This window comes from Dipodomys ordii, unplaced genomic scaffold (genome assembly GCF_000151885.1).
Source record: "Dipodomys ordii isolate 6190 unplaced genomic scaffold, Dord_2.0 Scaffold24, whole genome shotgun sequence".
Classification (NCBI taxonomy): domain Eukaryota; kingdom Metazoa; phylum Chordata; class Mammalia; order Rodentia; family Heteromyidae; genus Dipodomys; species Dipodomys ordii.
Window position 1 is genome coordinate 17845035 of NW_012267240.1, and position 17775 is coordinate 17862809.

Sequence of the window (17775 nt, forward strand, 5' to 3'; positions counted from 1 at the left end):
TAATTTTGGTAAGATTGTTATTTTGTATGACTTTTTTTCAGTAATGAATGTAGATTTGAAAGCTTTGTGTCAATTCATATAGAAATATTTCCTTCCTATTAACACTTGGTAAATATTACTTAATTGTCTTATCCGTTCTGGATGCTATAACAAAGTGATGTACACAAGGTCATTTATAAGCAGCCATTCATTGACTATAGTTCTGCAGGTTTGGAAATGGCCTTAGCAGATGTGATGTCTGGAAACCAGTTGTTCTCTGCTTTCTAGTGCAACTTCTGTTATGTCTTCATATGTAGAACATGCTCACTGGTGTCTATTTTTTTATTTTTTTAGGACAGTGTCTTGCTCTGTCTCGCTGCAAACCTGTGATCCTTCTGGCTCTGCCTCCTAAATAGCAGGAATTGCAGGTGGTGTGCCTTATCACACTTAGCTAGCATTTGAATATTCTTACACAGTTTTGTTTTTTTTTCCTCCTTGTGATTTGGAGACTGAACCTAGAGCTCTGTTCAGGCTAGGCAAGCACTCTCACTGACTTACGTCCCTGAAACCCTGCATTGCCATTAAGATAGAGCCCTTATGGCCTAATAATCTCCAAAAGATTCCACTGGGGATTAAGTTTCAACGTAGGATTTTCAGGAGGCTAAAAACATTCAGATCATAGCAATAGTGTAATATCTGTGGTTTGTTATTACCTTATTTAGGTTCTTTACAGTTTTGTTCTGACATATAAAGCAATGCTGCAGTGGATAATCTTGTAAGTCAAGGTTCACATTTTCTTTCTTTCTTTTTTTTTTTTGTCGGTTGTGGGGCTTGAACTCTGGGCTTGGGCACTGTCCCTGCACTCTTTAGCTCAAGGCGAGCGCTCTATCGCTTGAGCTACAGCGCCACTTCCAGTTTCCTAGTGGTTTTATTGGAGATAAGAGTCTCACGGTCTCTCCTGCCTGAGCTGGCTTTGAACCGTGATCCTCAGATCTCAGCTTCCTGAGTAGCTAGGTTTACAAGCATGAGCCACCAGTGCCCAGGTAGGGTTCACATTTTCTATTATTTCTGATGTGAAAGAACCTTGCAGAACAAAGATTATGCTGATTTTAAATGTTGATAATCGATTACTCTAGTAAGATGGAAATGTTGCTGCTTTTTTTTTTTTTCTGGTACCACATTCTTCTGGTGTAGATGTGTGAGTTAGCCTATTCCAATACTCATCAGTACTTTGTTACTACTTGAGGATCCTAATTGAATGCAGTTCTGATCTTGTCTATCTGGAATTAGCCTTATTCTCATAAGTTAAGGGCCCAGACCCTTAAAACTGCTTCTGACTTAAGATGTCAAGTGTGGTGACCTCCTATATTTCTCACTGATGAGCTATAAAGTCAATTCTAATAAACATCTCTTTTGATTTGATAATTTGCTAGAGTGGCTTAACAGAACTCAAGGAAACACTTTTAGTGTAGCTTGTATATTATAAAAAGATAGCGTAAATGGTAAAGATGAGCAGCCAGATGAAGAGGTACCTGGGGCAAATCTAGAAGCCATAGCCTCTGCTCTTGTGGAGCTTGCTCAGATGGGCACCTATCTGCATGTGGATGTGTTCTGTCATCAACCTGGAAACTCATCGAATCTGCTTGTTCAAGAGGCTTTATAGAGCTTAGTCTCAACTCTTACCTTCTTGCTTGTAGACTCTGATGTCCAGCCCATTCTGAAGCTTAATGTCCCACTCTAATTGATCTTATTAGCACCATCCCAGGTAAAATACAAAAGAGCTCCTTATGAATAACAGAAGATACATCTCTTAGAAATTCTTTTTTTGTCAGAGTCATGTACAAAACCACATAAATGTTTTATTAATATATATTTTATGGATATTAACTTTTTATAATAATGCCATTATTATCTTCTAGTTCAGTCTTTCCTTTCGCTTTTATTTTTCATAATAGAGTATATGCTTAACATGTCTTGTGTTTGATTCCCAAAACTGAAAGAGAGAGTCATGTTAAGTGCTAGAGCAAGCGTGGGAGCCTCGTCTTTCTACCTTTTTTCAATTACTAATCAGTTGACTATAGCAGTCTACTATGTAGAGAATCCAGAAAGGAGGTATGGTTCTGAATTCAGAGTACGTAAATGGAATTACAAGTGTCACAGCCAGGTGCTGGTGGATCACGCCTGTAATCCTAGCTACTCATAAGGCTGAGATCTGAGGATCGCAGTTCAAAGCCAGCCCGAGCAGGAAAGTCTGTGAGACTCTTATCTCGAATAAACCACTAGAAAACTAGAAGTGGTGCTGTGGCTCAAGTGGTAGAATGCTTGCCTTGAGCTGAAGAGCTAAGGGACAGCGCCCAGGCCCAGAGTTCAGGCTGCACGACTGACCAAAAAAAAAAAGAATACAAGTGTCACATAAATGATATGAAGGTTAGAAGTTACCCTAAAAATGCTTCATGAAGGAAGCTTATGTATTGGTTATTTAGGCTTTATGTTTTATGAACTTAAATGGCTATTTAATATCATTCATTACTTAAAAGAAATTTAAGAGTAAAGCATGTTAATCCTGTACTATTTTCTGCTGTATTCTAATTTAAGATTTATTTGTGACTTAATGTTAAAAATGGTTATATAAAACTTTCTAATTTTTTTGCCTTTTTCTTTTTTGGTATTGGTTCTAGGCCTTGAACTCAGGGCTTGGGCACTTCGTAGCTTTTTTTCTCAAAGCCTGTGTTCTACCTCTGGAGCCACAGCTTTACTTCCCAGATTTTTAATGGTTAATTAGAGATTAGAGTCCCACCCATTTTCCTATGCAGGTTGGCTTCAATCCTGGATTCTCAGATCTCAGCCTCCTCAGTAGATATGATTACAGGCATAAGCTATTTCTGCCTGGCTCCAAATTCTTTCTGATTGGGAAACTCTGTTTGATTAAAACCATCAAGATTCAGTATCTGTAAGATTGAAAAATAAAAATACAATATGTTTACTGTGCTGTATCTGAATTGATGTTAATTACATGTGGTTTATTTTATTACAGAGCATGGGCCTGGAATCGATATATTTACACCTGGTAAACCTGGAGACTATGACTTAGAAGGTGGTATATGGGAAGATGAAGATGCTCGAAATTTTTATGAGAACCTTATTGACTTGAAAGCTTTTGTTCCGGCTATCTTGTTTAAAGACAATGAAAAAAGTTGTCAGAACAAAGAATCTAACAAAGATGATTCAAAAGGTAAACTATAGAGGAAAAAAACTAACATTAAGTATCCAGAAATTAGCTTCAGTATAATATTAGTTTTAAAAAAAGTTTGGTTTTGTAATATGAGCCTTAAGTGAATGACAGAATAATATGGAACAGATCACTAGAGTGGGGAGGTTGATACACTTTTACCAGGTTGTACATTCAAGTTAATATGAGTTAGTTTGATGGCTTTATTTTGATGGCTTTACATATACATGCATGGAATATAAATGAAATTTGTTATCATTATCTCTATGACCTGGCATAATTTGTCTCAGGTCTACCACTCCAAATATGTCTGTTACATATCACCTTTACCTTTCTTTCCTTTATATTTTCAGAAATGGAGCAGTTTTGTCTTAAGGACCAGGTTTCCTTTTTTTTTTTTTGGTCCGTCTTGGAGCTTAAATTCTGGGCTTTGGCACTATCCCTCAGCTCTTCAGCTCAAGCATTCTACCGCTTGAGTCACAGTGCCACTTCCAGTTTTCTAGTAGTTTATTAGAGATCAGAGTCTCATGGACTTTCCTGCCCGGACCGGCTTTGAACCATGGTCCTCAGATCTCAGCCTCCTGAGTAGCTAGAATTACAGGCGTGAGCCGCTGGCGCCTGGCCAGGTTTCCATTTTTAAGGTGTGTGTGTGTGTGTGTGTGTGTGTTTTCCCCCTGAACATTCAGTGTCTCAGCTTTTTTTTTTCTTCTTTTTTCTTTTCTGTTGTGGGGCTTGAACTCTGGGCCTGGGTGCTGTCCCTGAATTCTTCAGCTCAAGGTGAGCACTCTAGCACTTCAGCCACAACATCACTTCTGGTTTTCTCATGGACTTTCCTGCCCAGGCTGCCTTTGAACTGTGATCCTCAGATCTCACCCTCCTGAGTAGCTAGGATTACAGGCATGAGCCAATGGTACCCAACTTTTCTTTGTTTTTTTTTTTGCCAGTTCCTGGGCTTGAACTCAGCCTGGACACTGTCCCTGAACTTTTTTGCTTTACCAGTTAAGCCACAGCTCCACTTCGGGGTTTTCAGTGGTTAATTGGAGATAGAAGTTTCATAGGTTTTTCTGCTCAGCTGACTTTGAAATGTTAGCTATTTTTTTTCTATCAGCAATTTAATATGACTTTTAATTCAGATATGTTTTGCTTTTTATTTTTTTCATGCTGTGAATAATCATAACTCCTCATGTATTCCAGGCAATTGCTCTTCCACTGAGCTATACCCCAGTCTCTCATTCTTTGTTTTTAAACAGAGGCAAAAGAACCTAAAGATAATAAGGAAGTATCAAGTCCTGATGACTTAGAGCTTGAGTTGGAGAATCTAGAAATTAATGATGACACTTTGGAGTTAGAGGGTCCAGATGAAGCTGAAGATCTTACGAAGAAACTTCTTGATGAACAAGGTAACATAACTATTGTATCAGTTTTTTTAAAAACTTGCTGGGCTGGGGAGGTGGCTCAGTGGTAGAGTGCTTGCCTTGCACGCATGAGGCCCTGGGTTTGATTCCTCAGCACCACATAAACAAAAAGAAAAAAGCCGGAAGTGGTGCTGTGGCTCGAGTGGTAGAGCACTAGCCTTGAACTGAAGAGCTGAGGGATAGCGCCCAGGCCCAGAGTTCAGGCCCCACGACTGACAAAAACAAAAAACAAAAAACTTCTTGCCTAAGAGTATGGGTCTAGTCTTTAATACCCAATTTTCTGTTGTTTTCTGTCTATCATTATAGTTTTCGGGTTTGATTTAGAGCAAAACATTATTCAAAATTATATGGCTGTAAGCCTGATTATCTAAAATATCATAATTGTAAATATCTTTTTTTTTTTCTGGGTCCGGTCTTGAGGCCTGATCTCTGGGCCTGGGCACTGTCCTCAGCTCTTCAGCTCAAGGCTAGTGCTCTACCACTTGAGCCACAGCGCCACTTCTGGCTTTTTTCTTTTTGCTTATGGGGTGCTGAGGTATCGAACCCAGGGCCTCATGCATGCAAGGCAAGTGTGCTACCACTGAGCTACCTTCCCAGCCCCTGTAAATATCTTAAGATACATTATTTACATTATATGGGATGCTTGGCAGATAAGGATACTAGATTTACTACATATATTTTCTGAATAAGTTTGTGTCTGATGAGAAAAGTTTGCCTTTTTTCTTTTTAAAAAATTTTTTATTGTCAAGATGTACAGAGAGGTTACAGTTACATATGTAAGGTAAAGAGTGCATTTCTTGTCGAATATTGTTACCCCTCCCTCATTTTTCTCCCACTTTTCCTCCCCCCAAGTTTGCCTTTTTATAATTAGTATCTGAAAGATTGTAATGACTTGGGGTTATGATTCTAGGTACACCTAAGCTTTCTAAAATAAGCATAGCTGGAGATAATCTAGTTCCCAAATTACTTGAAATTAGATGTTTTTATTCTTAAATATTCTGTTTACTCTTGTAACCTGTTGAAAAACTAATTTTATATTAGAACAAGAAGATGAAGAAGCCAGCACTGGATCTCATCTCAAGCTCATAGTAGATGCTTTCCTCCAGCAGTTGCCCAACTGTGTCAACCGGGATCTAATTGACAAGGTATCTTTATCCTTCTGTAATTATACTCAAGCACATATGTCTTGTAGAAGTCTTCTGGATTTGGAATGTCATGGTTTTCAGACCATTTGAGCTATAGAACAAATCATTTCTTCAAATGGAGTGTTTTATAATAATTTATGTAGACCAATAAAATTGGAGTGGATGCTCTAGCAGTGGAAGTGCCTGTAGAATCCTATAGGCTTGATACCTTTCCCCTTCATATGGGGATCATTCAGATTGGAAAGTAGTCTTTTTTTGTTTGTTTGTTTGGTCAGTCGTGGGCCTGAACTCTCCACCTGGGTGCTGTCCCTCAGCTCTTCAGCTCAAGGCTAGCGCTCTACTACCTGAACCACAGCGCCACTTCCAGTTTTTTCTGCTTATGTGGTGCTGAGGAATCGAACCCAGGGCCTCATGCATGCAAGGCAAGCACTCTACTACTGAGCCACCTTCCCAGCTCCATGGAAAGTAGTCTTTTATATAAGATAGGCTCTGTCCTTTCCTCCCCTCTTTCAGTGCTAAGGATTGAACCCAGAGCCTTAGGATTGCTAGTCAAGTGTTTTATCACTTGAGCCATGCCCCTAGCCCAGATGAAAGGTGTTTTTTTTTTTAATTATTATTTTATTTTGTGCTAGGACTGGACTTTAAATTTAGGGCCTTATGCTTGCTATGTAGAAGCTGTAGCAGTTGAACTATGCTCCGGCCTGTTTTGCTTTATTTTTCAGGAAGGGTTTTGGGTTTTTGCCTAGACTAGCCTGGACTGTGATCCTCCTATTTGTGTCTTTTGTGTATTTTGAATGGCAGATGTGAGTCACTATACCTATTTTAGTTACTTTTTAAACATATTGTCTTGTATTTTTCCCTGAGGTCAGCCTCAGACCAAGAGCCTTCTACCTAGGTTCTTCCTAGGTAGCTGGGACTACAGGTATGAACCACTATGCCCAACTTATTTATTATGATGATATTTTACTAACTTTGTGATGGGACACTCCTTGAACTGTGTTCTTTGGGATCTCTGCCTCTTAAATTATAGCTGGAATTATAGACAAGATCCATCATACTGAGCAAGAAGTTCTGAAAGTATCCCCTGGATTCCTGGTTGTGTCAAAGGTGCTTTCAAGGGGTCTATAAAATCACAGCTCTTTTCCTAATAATACCCAGATTTCCCTCCTCCTCTTTCCTCCTTTGTATTGGTTTTGATGTCTGTCTGCAAAACTGTAACAGCCCCTTTTATATCCTTGGTAAACACATAAAAATGAGTGATTTTTTATTACATTTCAGCTTTTGAGCATGCATCTTTTTAATGTTCCGTTGAGAAGGACATGTAGAGCATTTCAGTCTCAAGATTGACTCAAGAGAAATATTTGAGTGACGCTAACCTAGTCTTTTTTTTTTCTTTTCTTTTCTTTTTTCTTTTTTTTTTTTTGCCAGTTCTGGGGCTTACATTCAGGGCCTGGCACTGTCTCTGAGCTTCTTTTGCTCAAGGTTAGCACTCTACCACTTGAGCCACAGCACTACTTCTGGCTTTTTCTGTTTATGTGGTATTGAGGAATGCTAGGCAAGCAGTCTCTGAGCCACATTCTCAGTCTAGTCATTTTTATTATAGAGTACTATTTTTGCTAGGAAGAGCTAATGCACAAGCCATGGATATTCCAATTTGGATTTTAGTAGAAGGTAAGGTTTTCTGAAGTAAACAGTGAGCCCATCACTGAAAACATTGCCAGTGGTCAGATGAATTTTCAGAGCAAGTTAGAAGTTGGGATAACAGGTCCATAGTCCTAAGTTTGATACTTACTTTCTCAGTTGTTTTCTAAAAAGATTTTATTGGCACTGGAGGTGAGATTGAAGTGGTAAAGCAACAGTGTGCATAGGAAAGCCTAGTCAGAGCAAGAGGTCCTCTAAATTCAAGCCCTATTAGTGGCACCAAAAAAAAAAAAGATTTTATTAATGAGTATTCTGATGAAATTGATGTGATATTAAATAATATTTTAAAATATATATTCATTTTTCTCAGTGATCAGTATTAAAATTCTTTTCATTAGTACTAGATTTCTTTAAAGTGTAAGATAAAAGAATTTTTTTTATTGAGGCTGGGAAGGTGGCTCAGTGGTAGAGCGCTTGCCTTGCATGCCTGAGGCCCTGGGTTTGATTCCTCAGCACCACATATGCAAGAAGGAAAAAGCTGGAAGTGGCAGTGTGGTTCAAGTGGTAGAGCGCTAGCCTTGAGCTGAAGAGCTGAGGGACAGCGCCCAGGCCCAGAGTTCAGGCCTCATGACCGGACCCAAAAAACAAAAACAATTTTTTATTATCTCTAAGTAGTTACACAAAGGGGTTTTAGTTAGACCAATTGATTTCAACTTAACAGTCCAGGAAATGTATTGATAGGATTCAGATTCCACATTGCTGCTAAGCCTGCAGAAACTACCACTTGTCAAGCTCTGACAGTATAACAAAAAGGACTACAATTACTGAAAATAATTAAAATTTACCCGTTTTTCCACCCACCTGTATATGTAAAGCCATATGTTCTTATATACTTTTATCTAAACACATCGAAATGGACAGTATGTAAATTGATAAAAAGAAATCCATCTGTCGTAAAGAATGCCTGCCATTTCTCTCTCATTAAATTTTTTAATTTGGTAGTTATTTATTTATTTGGGTCCGGTCGTGGGGCCTGAACTCTGGGCCTAGGCGCTGTCCCTCAGCTTTTCAGCTCAAGGCTAGCATTCTACCACTTGAGCCACAGCGCCACTTCTGGCTTTTTTTTTTTTTTTTAATGCTTATGTGGTGCTGAGGAATCAAACCCAGGGCTTCATGCATTCAAGGCAAGCGCTCTACCACTGAGTCACCTTCCCAGCCCAAGGTAGTTATTTTTTTAAACCTATTTTTTTAAAGTGTTAAATGTTAAAAAAAATAAAACCACCTTAATAAAAGGCCTCTCTGAAATTTCTCACATTTTATTTCTAATACAGTAAGTACTAATAGGTGTGTATATAAACAAAAATTTTCATATCGTTAATAATTTTTAAGATTATAAAGGGCTCTTAAGATCAGAAATATGATACTATTTCTTTAGTTAATATTTTCCTTAAAAGTATAGTATTTTGGGCTGGGAAGTTGGCTCAGTGGTAGAGCGCTTGCCTTGCATGCCTGAGGCCCTGGGTTTGATTCCTCAGCACCACATAAGCAAAAAGAAAAAAGCTGGAAGTGGCGCTGTGGCTCAAGTGGTAGAGCGCTAGCCTTGAGCTGAAGAGCTGCGGGATAGCACCCAGGCCCAGAGTTCAGGCCTTACGACAAAAAAAAAAAAAAGTATAGTATTTATGTTTAAGTGGTTGCCTTCTTTTTCTTTTTTCTATGGCATGTGGCAGAAACCATTCTTAAAACAATTGGTTGTTTTTTTAAGTCTTGATTATGATTGATTCTGTACCCTGCAAAACTGGTATGTTCATTGGCCGTAAACAGGATAAGAGGGAGCTCTTGATACTCCTGCCCTCATTTTAAATACTAACATAAAAACTGTAGTGGAGAAGGATTCATATTAGTATAGTGTATATTTGTAATATTAACTATTGTGACACTTAAATCATTCTAATGGAATGTCTCATCTGGTTTCCAGCTTGATATTAAGAGCTATTGCCAACTTGGGAAGCAGACATTAGGAGGATCATTGTTTGAGACCAGCCTGGGCAAAAGGTTTCTGTGACTTCATCTCAGTCAATAAGCGAGGCAGGTTGCAAGCCTGTGATACTGGCTAACGGGTGATAGAGAAAGGGGTATCATCATCAGGATGATCCCAGGTAAAAATACAAGACCCTACTTGAAAAAACTAAAAGCAAAAGCAAAAATGGTATAGAGCTAGCAAGCTTGAGGCTCTGAGTTCAAACCTCATACCACCCATCTTCCTCTCCGCCCCCTCAAAAGAAATCTTGCCAGTAATGACCTCATATTAAATTCTAAGTTAACTCTTTGAGAGCAGATGAACAATTTGGAGCCCACTACCTTCCTTTTGGACTCTAGTGGTCCTTATGAGAGGATTTTTCCCCATATATGTTGGCTTAAGGGGAAAGTATTTGGAAACTAAGTAGAAAGATGTAATAATTCTGAAATAATGTAGTGGCAGATAAACTTAAGTCAGATCTTCAGCAGCAAAAGTTTATGAAACCAGTCAGCTTATGCCTATAATCTTAGCTATTCGGGAAGCTGAGATCTGAGGATCACAGTTCAAAGCCAGCCTGGGCAGGAAATTCCATGAGTCTCTTACCTCCAATAAACTCAAAAAAGCTGAAACTAGAGCTATGGCTCGGAAGTGGCGCTGTGGCTCAAGTGGTAGAGCGCTCGCCTTGAGCTGAAGAGCTGAGTGACAGCGCCCAAGCCCAGAGTTCAAGCCCCACTACCGACCAAAAAAAAAAAAAAAAAGAGCTATGGCTCAAGTGGTAGAGCACTTGCCTTGAGTAAAAGAAGCCCAGAGATAGCACCCAGGTCCAGAATTCAAGTCCCATAATCGGCAACAACAACAAAAAAGTTCATAAAACCAAAATCTGTTGTCCACCCTGTCATTTTATGGAAATCAAAGTAAGAGGTTTTCCTAAGATTACATAGAATCATAACATGATCCAAATACCTGATTTTATATGTATATATTGTACTGTGTGGATGTATAAATTTATTTTTTTTTTGTTTTTTGTTTTTTTTTTTTTTTGGTCCGGTCATGAGGCTTGAACTCTGGGCCTGGACGCTGTCCCTCAGCTCTTCAGCTCAAGGCTAGCGCTCTACCACTTGAGCCACAGCGCCACTTCCGGCTTTTTTCTTTCTGCTTATATGGTGCTGAGGAATCGAACCCAGGGCCTCATGCATGCAAGGCAAGCGCTCTACCACTGAGCCACCTTCCCAGCCCCTGGATGTATAAATTTAATCTTGGGGTTTTTGTTTTTGTTTTTTGTTACTAGGTTTGAATGCAGGCTTTATATTAACTCAACTTGCTTGCAGTAACTTGGCTGGCACTCTGCCACTTGAGCCATGCCTTTACCTGGGCTTTTGCAGGTTGGTTTGAAGATGGAGATTTGTGAACTTTCACTATGATCCTCTGGATCTTATTAAGTTTATTGAGTAGCTAGATAAACAGGTGTGAGTCATTCATGTCCCAGCTCATCTGTAGTTTTAAAAATATGGATTATATGTTTTTTGTGTATGTGTACCAGTCCTGGAGCTTGAACTCAAGGCCTGGGCACTGTCTCTAAACTCTTTTTGTTTACTTAGGCCACGCTCCACTTCCAGATTTTTTGGGTGTTTAATTGGAGTTAAGAGTCTTAATGGACTTTCATGTCCAGGCTGACTTTGAATTGTGGTCCTCAGATCTCAGCTTCCTCAGTAGCTAAGATTAGAAATGTGAGCCAGATGGATGCCAGGGACTCATACCTGTAATCCTAGCTACTCAGGATGTTGAGATCTGAGGATTGTGGTTCAAAGCTAGCCTGGGCAAGGAAAGTCTGTGAGGCTCTTATCTCCAATTAACCACCAGAAAACTGGAATTGGAGCTGTGGCTCAAGTGGTAGAGCTCTGGCCTTGAGCTGAAGAGCTCAGGGACAGCATCCAGGCCCAAATCCAAACCCCATGACCAACCAAAAAAAAAAAAAAAAGAGGAACGGGGGAGAGAAAGAAAGAAAGAAAGAAAAAGAAAGAAATATGAGCTACTGAGCTTTCTTTTTTGTTGTTTTTAAAGGCACAGTTTGGGTTTGAACTTAGATCTTTGTCCTCGCTAGTAGGTAGTAGTATACAACTTGAATCAAACTCCTGTCATTTTCTGCTTTAGTTAGTTTTGGTTAGACTCTCATGTTTTTGTGTGGAGCTGTCTTTGGGATGTGATCTTCCTATCTATGCCTCTTGTTTAGCTGTGATCGCAGGCATATGCTACCACACCCAGAATTTTGGTTGAGATAGAGTCTTGACAACTTTTTGCTTGGATTGACCTTGAATTGAGATCCTCCCAGTCTCTATCTCTTGAGTACCTGTAATTCAAGGTGTGAGCTACCATTCCTAGCACTCTGCTGTTGTATGTGAGAGATTTGAACTTCTGTGTAGTTTCATATCCCTGGGCATCCTTAGACCAACTCTTATAGACTGAGGAACACTGTACCAATTTCTCATATTTTTGTTTTCTAGGCTACCATTTACCACCAAACCACCTTTCAGCCCTTAAATTTCTGTTTTCCAAAGACTTCTTCATATACATCTTCCCCAGCTTTTCTTCTGTATTTATATTATATGTTAGACATTGATGAACTATTGGACACACTTTTATTCTCTTAAAATATTACTGCTTTTTGGTTATCCTTATTAAGATTAGTTAATTTTTTTGGGTTGCAAAGATCTTTGATGGAAGTCAGGGCTTTACACATCCTAGGCAAGCATTGTAACCTTGATACTAAAATTGATATACTTGTCTTTAAAAGCATTGATTATACTTTTTATAGAGACAATTATCAAACATCTCATGGTAGGTCCTCAGGCTATCCCCTTGAGTTCTGTTTTCAACAGAAATACATATTTTTAGATAGGTAAGAAGATTCTGTGTGCGTGTGTGAGTGTGTGCACGCTGTTACTAGGGCTTGAACTCAGGGCCTTATAGTCTCACTGAGCTTTTTTGCTCATGGCTGGCTCTCTCTCACTTGACTACAGCCCTACTTTGGCTTTTTCTGGCTAGTTGGAGTATGCCTCACATTTGTCTGCCAGGGCTGCTCCAAACTGTTATCCTCAAATCTCAGCCTCCTAAATAGCTAGGAATATAGATATGAGCCATCCATTGCGGGCCAGAGTAATTGTTTTGTTTGCATTTTTTGTTTGCATATTTTTACAGGATTTTAAAACGATTTTGAAATGTTTAGGAAGAAGAAATTGAGTTTTTAAGAAAGGAAGTTTGTTCTTTCTCTTGTAGGCAGCAATGGATTTTTGCATGAACATGAACACAAAAGCAAACAGGAAGAAGTTGGTCCGAGCACTCTTCATAGTTCCTAGACAGAGGTACGTATTGCCAAAAGTAATTTGTTGGTGGCTTTACTCTGTAGTAGTAGTAAAAAATCTCTCTCTCTCTCTCTTTCTCTTTCTCTCTCTCTCTCTCTGTCTCTCTCACTTGCTCGCTTGTTTTTTTGTTTTGTTTTTTTGCTGGTACTGGGCTTGAACATGGCCTGGTTGCTGTCTCTGAGCTACTTTTGAGGAGGCTAGTACTCTACCTTTGAGCCACAGCTCTACTTTGGCTTTTTCCGTGATTAATTGGAGATAAGAGTCTCCTGGGCTTCCTCCTTGGGATGGCTTTGAAACAAGGTTCTCAGGGAATCTCAGCCGCCTGAATATTACAGGAGTGAGCTACCATAATGTCACTCTTCCCCCCCACCCCAATAATCTCTTTATATCAGTCATGTCTCTTTTTTAAAAAAATTCAGTAGGCTTTTATTAGCATATTTTTAGTTTTTTATTGAATTTTTCTTATCTCTAATTTCTTATATTTTCTTGTTATGTAAAAAATATTTTAAATGTAACTTTGCAGGCATGATTTTTTCATGCTTTGTAATATTAGTATTCAGGAGACTCAGGCAGAGGATTGTGAGTTTGAGGCCAGCCTGGGCTATATAGTATCAAGACCTTGTCTTTAAAACTTCATGATAAATGGAGTAATTTTGGTGTGGAAGCATGGTTTAAGTGGTAGAGAACAAGCAAAGCAAACAAGCAAGCTGAATGAATGCAAGGCCCTGAGTTAAAGCCCTGGTACTAGAAAAGAAACAAAAAACAAACTTACTAATTGTTAAAAGGAATTAATTTCTGTTTTTTAGCAATAAGTAGTACAAGTATTGAAAGGTACAGGTTTTGGGAAATTTATCTTGTGTAAATATTTTAATTCAGTGTTAATCTAATCTGTAAAAATTTTAAGTGAAAATTTCAAGTTATTTGAGTTATTGTAACAGCTTAGAGATGAGATCCCCTACCCAGAAATTCATGGATAGAAGTAGAAGTTAATGATTATATTGTGAGTAATTCAAGTCATTCAAATGCTCTGTATTATACTACACTAAACCTCAGTAAACATTTCAGGACCACTCATACTTTATATTTACCTTATGCATCTAGAACAGATGTATTATGGCTTATCAAGTATGAATAAGGAAGCCGGTGCCAGTGGCTTGCGCCTGTAATCCTAGCTACTCAGGAGGCTGAGATCTGAGGATCATGGTTCAAAGCCAGCCGGGGCAGGAAAGGCTGTGAGACTGTTAATCTTCAATAAACTACTAGAAAACCAGAAGTGGCATTGTAGCTCAAGCGGTAGAGCGCAGGGACAGTGCCCAGGCCCAGAGTTCAAGCCCCACGACCGCCCCCCTCCAAAAAAAAAAGAATGAATAAGAAATTTTGTGTTTTCATACAACATAACTAATATTTTCTCTAAAAAATTTCTTTGAAGATTTTTTTAAATTTTTATTTTTTATTGTGAAAATACTGTACAGAGGGGTTACAATTAGATGGGCAAGATAATGAGTACATTTCTTATCAAGCATTGTAGCCTCCTCCTTTGTTTCCCCTTCTCGTCCCTTCCCAGCCTCCCCCGACCCCACCCAATCCTCCCCCCCACCAAAGTTGTAAAGTTCTTTTTCGACATGACAACTTGTACTTCTCATTGTTGCAACGGGTCCACCTGTATCCTTATTTAAATGACTTGTTTTTCCCCTTCCCCTCCACAAATTATACTGACATCAAATAATGTGAAAGCAGGGCTTATACTGTGGGGGAGGGACATACAAAGCAACAAAGAAATAATCTTATAAATGCATTAGAAACAAATGCATGAAAGAAAAAAAAAACATTTTCTTCGAAGATTTCTTATAGCAAAATTTTAATTTAGTTCTTTCATAGGTGGTAACTAGAGATCTCTTAGTGAGGTTTCTAAATGAGACCAAATTCCTACTCATCCTTTTTCTTTCATATTTTTTAACTCCTGTTAACAAAAGTAATATGAACATTTGAATTTTCATTTTAGTTGTGCAAGAGAGAAGGGATGTTTATATAATGAGTAGAAGTAGATAATTGAGAACTGTAATTCAGAAAGTTTTGTAGATACTATATGACTTACAGTTAAGGGATCATCAGTTTTGGGGTGCACCATTAGCTTAAGTACAACTAAGAAAAAAGTCATCAGTTTCAAGACTTTAATTGTGAAATCTCTCTCTTTTTTTTTTGGTGCTAGTTCCTGAGGCTTGAACTCAGGTCCAGGTTCTGTCTCTGAATTTCTTTTGCTCAAGGCTAGTGCTCTACCACTTGACCCACCACACAACTTCCAGCTTTCTCTGAGTAATTTATTGAAGATAACAGTCTCAGGACTTTCTTGCCCAAGCTGGCTTCGAACCACAGCCCACAAATCTCAGCATCCTGAGTAGTAGAATTACAGGTGTGAGCCACTGGCACCCAGTTTGTTCCATTTTTATATATACAAAATTGAAGGGTAATGTATGCAAAAAAATGCAAAAAAAAAGGCAAAAAAATTTTAATCCATCATGGGGCCTGAACTCTGGGCCTGGGGCGCTGTCCCTCAGCTCTTCAGCTCAAGGCTAGTGCTCTATCATTAGAGCCACAGCGCCACTTCCAGCTTTTTCTGCTTATGTGGTACTGAGGAATCAAACAAAGGGCCTCATGCATGATAGGCAAGCACTCTGCCACTGAGCCACCTTCCCAGCCCCTTGGACTAAATTTTTTCAAGTGAGGTTTTTAGAATAGAATAAATAAAAATAAAAAAGCTTGGATAACAAATGAAATGAAGCAGTGACTAGTATCTTAGTTCATTTGTAAAAGATCAACTTCTTTCCCCATAAAAGATCTATTTCTTTTCCTTCTTCATCTTAAGCCTAAAAAAAGTCCTTAAAATTTGTATACTGTTATTTGGTCTTTTACAACTGAATGTATCTAATGAGCTCATTGATAGAAAGCTGCAAATTAGTAGAAGTTGGAATCTGTTAGTAACATATGCTTGAAAGTATTAGTAAGTTGAAAATGATGATTTAAAGACTAAAGTGTACATAAGATCTAAGTATTTAAAATGCATGACATTCTATAAGTCCTGAGAATTAAACCTCGGTTCTGTTAAATCTCTGAGATGCTCTAGATTCTGTAATTTAAGTTTGTTAAATCCAGCCTGATGGTCTAGGTTCTAAAACCTATTCATTCATTAACTAATTCATCCAGTGGTTGGAGCTGGACAAGGTAAGGAACACAATTGACTCAACACTTCTGTCTTTCATGTAGCTTAAAACTTGTTGAGGAAGACAACAATAATACCAAGTTGTCTTATTAGGAAGAAGGATAGCATGCGGCTTTGAAATATAGTGTGTGTAGAACTTATTCATTTGATGGAGCCGAAGAAGGCTATATAGACTGTTTTATTTAATATGAGTCCTGACAGAAATTAGCTAGACAAAGGAGCTGTGAGCAAATGGATTATAGAGAGAATTTTTCTAATAGACAATATTATTTGCAGACAGACAGGAAAAGAACATCATGACATCAACTTTTGCAAAAACCCTTTTCTTAGATTCCTCCAATGTCTGGAGGACATTGTTCTGTAGACTATATGCTGAAGAAAGGAGGAAGGCTAGTTTAACTTTTTTATCCCTTGCACAGTTAGGTTATTGCAGTGATGAAGAAGACATCGCTTATTTGGAGGTGATAAAATTATATCACATGGTATTTAATGCCCTTTCTCAGCTTCTTCAGTCTTAAATCTTGCCAAATTGTTGTACATACTTCCCCTCCCTTCAGTTTCTTTTATTGTGTGTGCTGGTTTTGGAACTTTACCTCAGGGCCTGTGCACTGTCCCTGAACTTGCTCAAGGCTAGGCTAGTGTTCCACCACTGGAGCTGGAGCTCCACTTCCAGATTTTTTGAGGTAATTTATTGGAGAAAAAAAGAGACTCACAGACTTTGCTGCCCATACTGGCAAAGCATAATTAACAGGATATCTTGAAGCAGTAAGATAAGTACACATAGGCATTCCTCCTGTCTTTTGACAGGATTACTGCAGAAGGTCAGACTCTCATGATCCCGAGTCTTTATTTAGATAATAGGATAAGCAATCACAGTTTTCCAGTAGAATCAATCATTCTCCACACATTCATATTTCCTGTACCCAGTTCCCACAGCGCCTAGGGTTTCCACAATGAGTTTTGTTTTGGTACTTGTTCTGGGGCTTGAACTCAGGACATTAATTTTGCTCAAGGCTCTACTTCTGGCTTTTTTGGGGAGGTGATTAATTGAAGGTAAGAGTCTTAGGGTCTTTCCTTCCATCCTGGCTTTGGACTGTGATCCTCAGATCTCAGCCTCCTGAGTAGCTAGAATTAGTCATGAGCCACTAGCACCTGGCTTATCTACCCTTATCTCTTTATCCCCTTAAGTCCAATAGAAGCCATTGTCTTAAATATATATCTATATATAGATATCTTGCCAGACCTGGGGCTTGAACTCTGGGCCTGGGCACTCTGCCTGGGCTCCTTTTGCTCAAGGCTATCACTTTACCAATTGAGTCACAGTGCGCCTCTGGCCTTTTCTCTGATTAATTGGAGATAAAAGTCTCACAGACTTTCCTGCCCAGGCTGGCTTTGAACCTCAATCCTCAGATCTCAGCCTCTTGAGTAGCTAGGATTACAGATGTGAAGCATCAGCACCCAGCTATCTTAATTCTTAGTGTCTCAAAGTTTCTTTTGAGCATATAAGAAAATATAATTACAGATTATTTCCTGTGTTTGACATAAGGGACAATTGATTATCTTTTCATCTTAGGTACAAAAGGTTTTCCTTGTTCTTTTATTTATTTTTTTTTTTTTTTATGGTCCCGGTGACAACCATTTCTAGAACTGACACTTTGTCAAAGATACTATGTTATTTATTTCTTAAACAGTCTGGGGCATGTCATAATTCCATCTTGAAATCAGTTTAAGACAAAACCTTACATTTCAAAAATGTTTTTTTTTTTTGTTTTG

At 38.6% G+C, this 17775-nt stretch overlaps 1 protein-coding gene across 1 annotated transcript in view; it reads left to right on the top strand.

Annotated features, from left to right (window-relative positions):
* The window catches only part of Upf2 (UPF2 regulator of nonsense transcripts homolog (yeast)), a 101235-nt gene that overhangs the window by 22877 nt on the left and 60583 nt on the right, over positions 1-17775 (top strand). The window contains exons 5-8 of the mRNA XM_013014705.1: positions 3014-3211; positions 4459-4608; positions 5665-5768; positions 12700-12785. Of these exons, the coding sequence (XP_012870159.1) occupies positions 3014-3211; positions 4459-4608; positions 5665-5768; positions 12700-12785 (538 nt within the window). The remainder of the gene's footprint in view (positions 1-3013; positions 3212-4458; positions 4609-5664; positions 5769-12699; positions 12786-17775) is intronic.